At 37.2% G+C, this 12,269-nt stretch overlaps 3 protein-coding genes across 3 annotated transcripts; all 3 read left to right on the top strand.

Annotated features, from left to right (window-relative positions):
* The first annotated feature begins 491 nt into the window (after positions 1–491).
* Positions 492–4,958, top strand: LOC122345923 (transmembrane protein 272-like). The gene is made up of 5 exons (XM_043240457.1): positions 492–635; positions 1,907–1,990; positions 2,091–2,141; positions 2,223–2,429; positions 3,737–4,958. The coding sequence occupies exons 2-5, from the start codon at positions 1,927–1,929 to the stop codon at positions 3,931–3,933; spliced, it is 519 nt and encodes a 172-aa protein (XP_043096392.1). The 5' UTR covers positions 492–635; positions 1,907–1,926; the 3' UTR covers positions 3,934–4,958.
* A 2,919-nt stretch (positions 4,959–7,877) lies between these two features.
* sat2b (spermidine/spermine N1-acetyltransferase family member 2b) lies at positions 7,878–9,878 on the top strand. The gene is made up of 6 exons (XM_043240470.1): positions 7,878–8,212; positions 8,305–8,356; positions 8,450–8,533; positions 9,185–9,286; positions 9,355–9,395; positions 9,546–9,878. Exons 1-6 carry the CDS (start codon positions 8,150–8,152, stop codon positions 9,717–9,719), a joined length of 516 nt encoding a protein of 171 aa, XP_043096405.1. The 5' UTR covers positions 7,878–8,149; the 3' UTR covers positions 9,720–9,878.
* A 671-nt stretch (positions 9,879–10,549) lies between these two features.
* On the top strand, positions 10,550–12,129 carry naa38 (N-alpha-acetyltransferase 38, NatC auxiliary subunit). Its single transcript, XM_043240471.1, has 3 exons — positions 10,550–10,702; positions 10,844–11,012; positions 11,595–12,129. The coding sequence occupies exons 1-3, from the start codon at positions 10,658–10,660 to the stop codon at positions 11,708–11,710; spliced, it is 330 nt and encodes a 109-aa protein (XP_043096406.1). The 5' UTR covers positions 10,550–10,657; the 3' UTR covers positions 11,711–12,129.
* The last annotated feature ends 140 nt before the right edge of the window (positions 12,130–12,269 follow it).

Raw genomic sequence — 12,269 nt, 5'->3', positions numbered from 1 at the left:
TTCAACATCAGAAGAGCCATTTTGGCCCCTTTACCTTGAAATAAAAATCACATGGAGCCCCAAAATATTTAGTAATATCCCCAAATAAAGATGAAACGGCATAAGGCTGAAGTAATATATTCAGTTATATTACAAGTCAGTGGACGTGAGTGAGGCCTGAATGTCAAATGTAATAAATATAAAAAACGAAGCTAATTTTGCTTTTATTATCTCTCTATATAAATACCATTACTACTGTATCATTCATATCATCTGGAGACTTGGAAAAACATAAACTATATCGTCTTCACGCTTCATCATTTCAGGTTTATGCTTGAAATTCAGCGTCTTAACGTGATCTTTATCGTATGTTTTGGGGGTTTAAAGTGATCTTTATCGTATGTTTTGGGGGTTTAAAGTGATCTTTATCGTATGTTTTGAGGGTTTTTAACGTGATCTTTCCCGTATGTTTTGAGGGTTTAAAGTGATCTTTCCCGTATGTTTTGTGGGTTTAACGTGTCTATGCTTGTCAAGTAAACGCAAACGATCCCTCCCCCGACGAGCGCCGCGCGCAGGCCAGTTTCCGTATGTCACGTTACTTCTATATCTCTTAATTACAATAACAGCCCGAGCTTCTGAAGTTGTCCTACATTTAGGTAAGTTGGTATTTCTCGCAACTTTGCAACTTCGTTACCGTTTTGTCAGCTTAATCCTATTAAACAGTTCGGACCGTCGATTGAAAGAAAGTACTTTACAAGTTGTGAATTTGTTCGTGTGCGACATTAAGTTGCCGTTTCCGTGTTCAGGCATGATTTTTAAAAGTTTATCAGAACAGAAACACGCTCTGTTTGGAGAAAAGACTACCATAACCTAGCAGCCTGGGGACACGCTTCTGTTTCGTTTCGCTTAGATTTCTTATTTCTTCCGTTGTTGGTCTGGCCAAAAAAGTTTTAAAGTTGATTTGTTGCTCCTAAAATATATGTGTGTATTTAGAAGCATTTCATTGCTTATCATTTAGTTTTATTTAGCTTTCGCTTCACTAGTTGGCGAGCTTGTTCCGGCGCTTTCTGTTTAGTAACAGGCACGGAGCGCTGTAGCTGGGACGGGTGTGTCTGTGATTCTGCCTGCGTCAAGTGGAAGCTTTTTTTAGATGTTGTGTCCCTATATAGTAGCCCATGCTACGTGAATATGACTGACGTTAATATAGTTAATCGAGAAGGACCATTTAAATTCTGCATTAAATCCAAAGACTTATATACTTTGCTAACACGCGCCGCTATATTTGTGATTAACAATGAATCTGTTTAACACACATGAGAAAAAAAAACTAATATCGTTTTCTACTAAAGACATTTTCCATTTCCACCCACAAATTCTTTGTGCACACATGATTAAATAACAGATGGATCGTTATTTAGTTCTTGTCCCTGTTAAACAAAAATCGCATGGATAATTAATATCTAAACAAACAATACGCTTTTATGAGCAGCTGTGTCACCTGTTATAATATTTCTAATGTGTTTGTTAGTAAAATTCTGTTTAAGAATCATTGTCTCCTAGAAATATGCTGCCTTTAACACTTTAACACTTCCGCAGACTCTTACAAAATGTGTAACTTGTTGGGGTGTGGCGTGAAATACCATAGTGTTTATTTTGGAGTAAACTGGTAAGCAAAGAATCAAGAAACCAGGGCGTTAATAAATGACCGTCTCTCTTTTTTATCTTATTTAACAATGTTCTGCTCTAAAAATACATCACAATACTGATGTGAGCCGCAACATCTGGCTGATTTTAACGGAGAGACTGGCGTTCATTTGATAAAAGGCATCAGATGTAGAGGACCCTTAAGTCATGTCATATATTAGATAAGTCTTGATTTCTGTCATGATGAACCTCGTTATTACTTTTTCTCTTCTGTTTTTGTCAGGTCAGAGTGAAGTAAAGAGAATGGAGGACAGAAATTTGTTGCAGAACATTCGTAAACCGCCCAAACTCAGCACACCGGCTTTAAGTACTCAGTTACTCTGTTGTTCTGTATGAGTGTATAATACGTTGATGTGGGATTTATTCAATTATTACAAAATGACAATAATAAATTGTCTCTTTCGCAGTAATCTCCAAACTGATTGTGACGGTCCTGCCCATCGCACAGGTATCAATCGGTAGGTGTCTTTATTATATCAGGTCTTTATAAAGCCAAGATTATGAGGAAATACATCTGTCGTCTGCCTTCTTTGTCACAGGCGCAATATACGTGAATGACTGTCCAAAGCAGCCGTACATCCCCATCTATCTGCTCGTGTCAGGTGTGTTTGCGCTAGTGCTGGGCCTGTTGTCCTGCCTGCCATGCACCCAGGAGCCAGAAGACGGCACGCAGACTCCTCTCAGCGGCCTCTGCACCGCCTGGAACTCACTGGTGTCACTCTTTCTCTTCTGCTGGTTTATCGCTGGTAAGACCGATCTACAATTCCAAACGATGTGGCTTTCACAGTTAGGTGTGCAGCTGTATGTCAATAAATGAATTTCAATGGGTAAAAAAATAAACTGCTTCCATATAAACAAGGCGCACTAAGTATTCGTTTGATATGTATGGAACTGTGGTTCAAAAAATCTGATTTTGTAAGTAAGCGATGAGGTACAAGAGATACAGTGCTGCCTTGCTGCTTTTATGAAACGGTTAACACGCAATACAAAATAAAAAAATGATGTATTGAAATTGAAGTAAGTTGCAGCAACAGAAAACGGCAAGAGATTGTTCAGAACGTGCCTCTCGTCTAATGGAGCTTAAATAAAACTAAATAGTAGAGAATATTCTCACACACACACACACACACACACACACATCTCAGCATGAGAAAACATCAATCATACTATTATATTATTGATTATGTTGTTAAGGGTGCTGCTCAGTGATGCACAGAACTGTGCTGTGTCACTGCTGACCAATCAGAATCAAGGACAGTGAGAAAGTCTCTTCTACAAATGAGAACATTTCTTGTACCAATGAAAAACTTTCTCATAATAATAATAATAATGAGAAATGTTCTAGTAATAATGACTTCACATCTCGTAATAAGGAAATAAATGGTAATTATTTTGATAAAATAAGCCATTTTTTGAGTGAGCTTCTAATTTCAAGAAAGTTTCTCATTTCGAGAACATCCTCAATTTTATGAGAAAATGAATCCTTGTTTTATTGTCTTGAATTGTTATTAGAAAGTTTCTTTTTATTAAAAGAAAATAAGTAAATATTTAGAATGTTAGCCATTAGTAGGGGAAGGTTCCTCAATTACGAGCAAGTTTCTAAATTTGAGAAAAAGTCAATATTTTGAGAAAGTTTCTCATTATTATAAGAAAGTCATTATGAGAAAATAAGACATTATTTTGAGTTTTTATTATGAGATTTTAAGTCATTAATATAAAAAGGTTTCTCATTATTTTGAGAAAATTTCTTGTTATTATAAAATAAGTAATTATTTTAAGAAAATAAACCATAATTTTGAGAAAGCTTCTCGTTATGTATGCTAATATAATATAATATTATATCATATAATAAAACATATTAACTCATAATTATGAGAAAGTGTCTAATTATTATGAGATACTAAGGCATTGCAAGAAGGTTTCTCACTTAGGAGTCATGTAGGGAGAGCAGCATTCTGTTTGCCAAGAAACAACATTCTCACATCCTTAAACATTTAGCACAGTACTGTTCATTTCCAGATGAAGGTTTTTAATAAGTTATTTGTTTTTACAGGTAATGTTTGGATCTACTCCATTTACCAGCCTAATTACAACCCTGGGATCGACTACTGCAATAAGATTTTGTACCTCTTTGCTTTCTGGACCACCACATTTGTGTATATATTGCTGGGCATCGCCTTCCTGGGGGGATGCTGTATGTTATTCTGCATGTGTTTGTGTGGAAGACATGGAAATGTGGAAGATGTGTGATCGAAAGGCCAGCACTCGCTGATATTACTAATTATTACACTGTTGCGCACTTTCGCAGTTTCAGGCTTGCTTATTATTCATTTTGCCCTTATGTGAGATAATGCCACTTGCTAGGTCGTTTAGGAGCTTTTGCGTTATTGATGGGCGGAGTTACACTGTTACGTGCTTTCTCTGTAAGTTCCTGTGTCTAAATGTATCTGTATTGTCCATCAGCAAAGTCTTCTGAAGATGTCAGTTTATTAATTTCTTTATAATGGCATGTGTTAGATTTTGCCTTTGAGAATGTTGTGTAATGTGAGGGGGGGGAGGGATGAATAAATGGATGTATCAGTCATTCTTGAGACACGGGACAAAACATGCCCAGCAAATGTAACTGATAGGTTTAAAAAAAAAAAAAAAAAAAAAAAAAAAACATCAGATGCAAATGTTATGGTAAAAAATAAAAGAATGTTTCAAACATAATTATCCATAATTACATAAATATTATGTAAAGTCTATGCCTTTTCATTACATCTAAAACAGTGTCTCCACAGACAAGATTCAATCATTTATATGCTGTAAAATGGATAAGAATATTTATATATATGTATTATGTTGAAAAATACCTTGTTTTATGAAAAGCAACACAAAATAATATCCCGTATCACAGTTGAATTTTTTAGTGACGCTTGTTTCATAAGGTTTCGGTGTTTTATAGTTCATTCAGAATCATTTAAATCTTAGTGGTAATATTTTCTGTCACAAACACAAACACTCTCTTCCTATTTCTAATTAAATTATTTGAAATATTTAGATCATTTTACTCTCTTGAAGCAGGTTCCCGGGTTCACACTGTTTGTTGTGTGTCTTTTAATACAGTAATTCAAGGATATAATTGAGAGGTAAAATGACTACAATTTCAGGTTTTCATCATAACCTTCAGATGTCTCGACTCCATCAGTTCTGTCACCTCTCGACAATTGAATATTTTGGTATACAATGCGTTAAGTATGACAGCATTGTAAATAAAGAATATATATAGAGTACATCGTGTGCGTGTCTGTTTTTGTGTGTGTGTGTGTGTGTGTGTGTGTGTGTGTGAGGGAGAGAAAACAGAGAGATAACGGTAAAGATGAAAAGAAAAGATAAAAGCGCTCGTTTAGTTCCTTCTTGAACAACCAACCAATTACAGTCTTCAAAATCCTGTGTCATAGCCACGGAGTCAACCCCACCTCCTCACTAAGAGAAAAGTATTTGTCTTTTCTTTTATCAGTCGCTTTCAGACTGCTCCTCCATTATTTTTAATCTAAAACTCCTGGCTAGAAATGTTTAAGCTAAAGTAGGACCACTCTGAGAAGAATCTTAGAATCTTTAAGAATACAGGCCCTGACAACAGGCACCGACGACCATGCCATGTTGGCAGTCACTTTAATGACTTATTTCACCTTTCTGTCAGAAACACCCACCTAATTTGGATACAAACAAATGATCCAAATAACATAAGTTTACATCTCATTATTGTCAGCTATATATAGCATGTACATTAACAGTACAATTTGTACAAACCTAAACAAGCTTAATTGACTAAATGCACAGGAGAACAGTTGCATGAATATATACAGTACAGACCAAAAGTTTGGACACACCTTCTCATTCAAAGAGTTTTCTTTATTTTTATGACTATGAAAATTGTAGTTTCACACTGAAGGCATCAAAACTATGAATTAACACATGTGGAATTGTATACATAACAAAAAATTGTGAAACAACTGAAAATATATGTCATATTCTAGGTTCTTCAAAGTTGCCACTTTTTGCTTTGATTACTGCTTTGCACACTCTTGGCATTCTCTTGATGAGCTTCAAGAGGTAGTCACCTGAAATGGTCTTCACTTCACAGGTGTGCCCTGTCAGGTTTAAGAAGTGGGATTTCTTGCCTTATAAATGGGGTTGGGACCATCAGTTGTGTTGTGCAGAAGTCAGGTGGATACACAGCTGATAGTCCCACTGAATACACTGTTAGCTGCTTTTTTCTTGCCATAATACAAATTCTAAGTAAAGAAAAACAAGTGGCCATCATTACTTTAAGAAATGAAGGTCAGTCAGTCCGAAAAATTGGGAAAACTTTGAAAGTGTCCCCAAGTGCAGTCACAAAAACCATCAAGCGCATCAAAGAAACTGGCTCACATGCAGACCGCCCCAGGAAAGGAAGACCAAGAGTCACCTCTGCTGCGGAGGATAAGTTCATCCGAGGCACCAGCCTCAGAAATCACAGGTTAACAGCAGCTCAGATTAGAGACCAGGTCAATGCCACACAGAGTTCTAGCAGCAGACACATCTCTAGAACAACTGTTAAGAGGAGACTGTGAATCAGGCCTTCATGGTAGAATATCTGCTAGAAACCACTGCTAAGGACAGGCAACTACCAGAAGAGACTTGTTTGGGCTAAAGAACACAAGGAATGGACGTTAGACCAGTGGAAATCTAATGTCCAAACTTGAGATCTTTGGTTCCATCCACCATGTCTTTGTGCGACACAGAAAAGGTGAACGGATGGACTCTACCTGCCTGGTTCCCACCGTGAAGCATGGAGGAGGAGGTGTGATGGTGTGGGGGTGCTTTGCTGGTGACACTGTTGGGGATTTATTCAAAACTGAAGGCATACTGAACCAGCATGGCTACCACAGCATCTTGCAGCGGCATGCTATTCCATCCGGTTTGCGTTTAGTTGGACCATCATTTAATTTTTAACAGGACAATGACCCCAAAAACACCTCCAGGTTGTGTAAGGGCTATTTGGCAAAGAAGGAGAGTGATGGCCTCCACAGTCACCGGGCCTGAACCCAATAGAGATAGTTTGGGGTGAGCTGGACCGCAGAGTGAAGGCAAAAGGGCCAACAAGTGCTAAGCATCTCTGGGAACTCCTTCAAGACTGTTGGAAGACCATTTCAGGTGACTACCTCTTGAAGCTCATCAAGAGAATGCCAAGAGTGTGCAAAGCAGTAATCAAAGCAAAAGGTGGCTACTTTGAAGAACGTAGAATATAAACATATTTTCAGTTGTTTCACACTTTTTTGTTATGTATACAATTCCACATGTGTTAATTCATAGTTTTGATGCCTTCAGTGTGAATCTACAATTTTCATAGTTATGAAAATAAAGAAAACTCTTTGAATGAGAAGGTGTGTCCAAACTTTTGGTCTGTACTGTATCTTATATATTTTAGTCCCAAGGTACGTATAACCAATAACTGCAAATTATGTGTTAAGTTCCATATGCATGTTTCATAAGGTTTCAAAGTTGTGTTCCTACTTTTTGTCAACCGCCAGACATTTATGAAATGTAATAAAGTCAGGGAACATCAGGGGAAGCTGTCACTCTAAAAGGACCCCTTGCTACATTCCTCCTCTGCAGTATGGAACTAGATGAGATTCTTATCAGGTTTTAGTCAGCTGCTTTAGTTTTGTGGGCAAGCATTCAGTGTGAACCAGTCAGCAAGTTGTACATCCGTTATGTGATCTTCTCTTTTCTAAAAACCTGCTCCAAATAAATGTTACATGCACAAATATTGTTATTGTTATGGTGTTTACAAAAAAAGCCAAATATGCTCTTCACAGATTTTAAGAAATATTTCCAAGAACATATACTGTGACAAAAAAAAAAAATATATATATATATATATATATATATATATATATATATATATATATATATATATATATATATATATATATATATATATACGATATAGACGATGGAAACCAGATTATCCAATTACAAACATATTTTACTTTAGATAAGGCCGAGTTCAGACCATTACAACATTCAATACCAGACGATTTAATACTGAACAGAATCAAACAGGTGAGATAAATGAGAATAATTAAAAACAAACGCCTGAACATAATGACATGATTAACAAAGGACAGAAACTAGGTCAGACATGGGGAATAAAACACATACAAAACAGTCCAGTGGTGTGATATGTAATAAGTACTAGCACTTAATAGAAAAGATAGCCTATTAGCATAAAAACAGATATAACTACGGCTTATGGGTTAAATGACGAAGAGTAAACAAGCAGAGGCTGCGCAAAATGTGTGCTCTATGACGCTCTTGAACACACTCTCTCTCTCTCGTTGGACTGACGCGTGCATACAACCGGCTCTTTAGTGCAATATAGCTGACTGACCAGAGCCAGTGGAGGAGATCGGGAAGCGACGTTTGCATATGCAAAATGAAGTTTTCTATTTGTGCAGCCAAACCTGAAGACTGTCGAGATATAGCGCGTATGATTATGGTGAGATTACACCATTCAGAACTTGTCAAGCGCGTGTTGAGTGCAGAATGGTTTTAGGTTATCTTTGGATGTTTTCTTTTTTTTTTTTGTAGGAATTGGCCGTTTATGAAAAGATGCCTGACCAAGTGAATATTTCCCATGAAGGTTCCTTTTTTTTTTCTCTCCAAGTAAATTTCAAGTTAAGATGTCAAATTAAGAAAGATATTGGTCACTAAGTCTGTGTGGTGTTCTCTTTAGTGTTGGAGAGGGATGGATTTGGCCCCAATCCTTTTTACCAGTGTCTTATAGCTGAGGTACCTGAGGAGCACCGGTCTAAAGATGGTAATAACTCCCTAAAAGACCAAAACCATAAACAATAACTTGTAAGTTTGTTTTAGATAAACCAAATATTATATGTAGTTTATATTTATCGCAATATATTTTAAGATTGTGCCATAAAGTCTGAAATGTTATTTGCACCAAGAAAGCTCTTTACACATTACATTTTCATCCAAAATTAGCATTATATCAGGCTTCCATGTTTAGGTTCAATAAAGTTATTAAAGTATAGGTCAATTTCTATGCAATAAGTGAAATAACTGAACGTAAATGGCACTTGATATGCTTTATCACCAGCCAGAACAGGGATGAATAAAGAACAGTGAAAGCATAGAGAGAGAAGACTTTCTTTTTTTCAGTAGGATGAGTTTTTTTTTTTTTTATAATATTATTAAGGATTTGCTATTTCGGTGCAATTGAACGAAAGAGTACTGTTCCGAACTGGCCCCCAGCAATAATTAATCTCAGTTGCTGTGACAAAGTTTAAAAGTCACAGTCTAAATGGGCCGAATGCATGAACGGCACACACCCACCCATCTCCACCCACCCCTTCCTGGTTTAAGATTGCTAGACAGTTAAAAGTTAGTCATTAAAAGCTACAGTAAATGTGTATAATGTATCACAAGTGTTCTTAGATCAGCTTTCATCCCACAGGACATACCAAGGTGGGCTATGCTCTCTTCTTCTATACGTATAGCACTTGGAAAGGGAGGACCGTGTATATGGAAGATCTGTATGTGATGCCACAGTTCAGAGGTGTGTATACTGAAGTTAGGAGTTTTTAGCCAAAATGCAGAATTCAGTAATTTCTGCTTACTCTACAGGGAAAGGCATTGGAAAGGCTTTAATGGCAACTGTTGCCAAAGTAAGTTTTTACATTTTAGTTTTTTCTGTATTAATCTGTGCATTAAGCCAATTAATTTTTTACTGTAACTTGTGGTTAAACAAGCTAATTATCTCGATAAATATTATTTTTAATATAAAAAGCTAATGTAGGTTCTGTTACACTTTCTAGGTGGCCAAGGAGCAGCATTGTGTACGTTTACAGCTCTCTGTATTAGACTGGAATAAACCCTCTCTAGACTTTTATTTGGCTAAAGGTGCAGAGGACCTCACAGCTAAAGAGGGCTGGCATTTTCTCCGCTTTCATGGAACAGCTCTGGATAATCTAGCACAGGAAGCACCTTGAAGAACATTTAGACAATAAACGAATTGCAAATACAGTTTGTTGTAGTTGGAATAGTTCAAGCTTCTGTCCTCAAATTGCATTTGTCCCTATTGTAACTGAACTGAACCTTCTGATTCATTGTGCACAGAGCAACATTTATAAAACAATGTTGTAAAAGTTGTAGTGTTTATCCTTCTTCTCTAGTTTCAGTGTAAATGAGTGGAGATGCCAAGACACTAAGGAAGCAGCTCATATAATTATTAAAGATTAGAAGAAAAATGTGACCCACCACCCCACAGCCTCCAATGATCTTATCCCAGAATAACATTACCACCAATATCTCTATGGGTTTTATCAGAACCAAATGTTAATTTATTCCTATTGGACCCAGGACAGGGTAGGCTAATGGTCAAAATGCATTAGAGGCTAAGTCACTTCACCTAAACTTTCAATCTGTCATCAATCTTCATGTTGCTCCAAACATGTAAGACCTTTTTTCATCTTCACAACACAAATACACAGCTTTTTTACAGATGCGTCTGATCCAGGGAAAGGGTTGGCCCTTTGGATGTTCAATAGTCTAAATGTAGTCATGATATTCTCATAAATACTTCGGATAGACTTGTTACATGTAATGCAATGTGCAGATAGAGAGTCCAGTTTGTATAAATTCTTGTCAGGGAATGAGGAGGCATTAATAGGCTAAATAAATTAGCAAAAAGCTAATTTCAACTCAATATAATAATGGACAAATGGGTATGCATCTATATACAACCATTAGCATGAATTTAGTGTATTATAACTAATATTCTATGTTCTATAACCCACAGTAGATGGCGGTATCGCTCATTTTAAGAACCCGAGCCGCCTGAAACGAAGAAGAACGCTTCTTTGAGTAACGTCGCGTTTCCGTTCGACGTTTACATGAATGTACAGGCTTTCACGTAACGAAGGCTCAAATGGCAACAGAAAATGAAGAGAACGGCACGGAAATGCAAACCGAGGTCTGAATACTGCTAGGAAGCGCTGTGGTGAATTTGTCATTTTTAAATCGTACATTTCTGATATCAAACCATCATGAAATACGACTGAAAGGAACGCTTTGGCACGATGCTATGCTAATCTGTGGTCGTGTTGCGTCTCAGGTGGACACGTCCTCTTATTCGCTAGCTCGCTGTAAGCTGGAGAACCTCCTGAATAAGAGCATGAGGATCCGGATGACCGACGGGAGAACACTGGTGGGGCTCTTCCTGTGCACTGACAGGGACTGCAACGTCATCCTGGGGTCCGCACAGGAGTTCCTCAAATCTACAGGTACCTCAGGATTTATCAGTGTACACTTGAGTGCCACGTGTAGTACGCGCGGAGTGCATGTCTGCTGTTGGTGTATATTAGCAGTCATTCAAAGTCAAAGGTCTCCGATCAGGGCTGTCCAGCCTCGGTTCTAGAAGGGTCTGTAGGGTCCTGCAGAGTTTAGCGTGGACCTGCGTGGAGGTCTCTGACATGCCTAGAAAGAGTTTAGGGTTGGAGCTCAACTCTGCAGGCGTTGGCACAATCCTCCGATCATGGCTTTAAATAAGACTGAATGAAAGCAATGCAGATACTTGTACACACAATGTTTCAGGACTGCAGAGAGCATGTCAACAAGAAAACAAAGCCCAAACTTAGATATTTTAGGATGTGTAGAAAAGATGACGTACCATACTGAATAAAAACACACTTGCTTAATCTTTCAAAAGACCTGCAAGTGATTCAATTTACAGCAAACATTCATTTTTGTGTGAACTTCAAATAATATGTCAATTGTAGCACACCATATGCTAATGGTAACATCAACAATTGCAAACAAGTTGTCGGTCTACAGCTCTTGATTTGTCTTCTCATAATTTTGCCCAGATTCTTTCTCACAAGGTGAGCCCAGAGTGCTGGGGCTGGCGATGATCCCTGGTCATCATGTTGTTTCTATAGAAGTTGAATCTGAAAGCCTTCAGACCACTACCCATGGACTTTGACAACTTTAGAGACTTCTGGATCACCATATGGACTACAGAGAATGTAGTTTACATGAACACACACACACACACACAAATATAGAGATGGTAATGAAGATCCATTAGAGCTGGAGTTATTTACCCAAATGGTATTTTCCTCATTTGTAATTCCATACACAGTGGATTATTGTTCAAAGAAGAATAACAACATGACTGTGCATTTTTTGTTTGTTTGTTTGTAAACACATTTTGTAAATATTGTTCTTTTTCAGTAAGAGATGTTTGTCTCCTCTTTGCTCCACTAGTTGTCCCTCTTAACCTCGATGCTGAAGTTGAGTAAACTGGGGTGCTAAATACATTCATATGTTTCGGTATAGTACATTTATTTAAATAGGCAAATGACCCTTATAAAAAAGAATAAAACAACCTAAGATGTTTCATTTTCTATTCATCTTTATTTATTACAACATGAAGATATTAACTAATCTAAAGAAGGTACAATCTAAATAAACGGTTTAACATAACGGTCAAGTTCATGGAAATTGAAAAGATATAAAATAAATTTTTAGTAGTGGGGTGG

Source organism: Puntigrus tetrazona, chromosome 5, assembly GCF_018831695.1.
Source record: "Puntigrus tetrazona isolate hp1 chromosome 5, ASM1883169v1, whole genome shotgun sequence".
Taxonomy (NCBI): Eukaryota; Metazoa; Chordata; class Actinopteri; order Cypriniformes; family Cyprinidae; genus Puntigrus; species Puntigrus tetrazona.
This window is presented reverse-complemented; position numbering and strand designations above follow the sequence as displayed.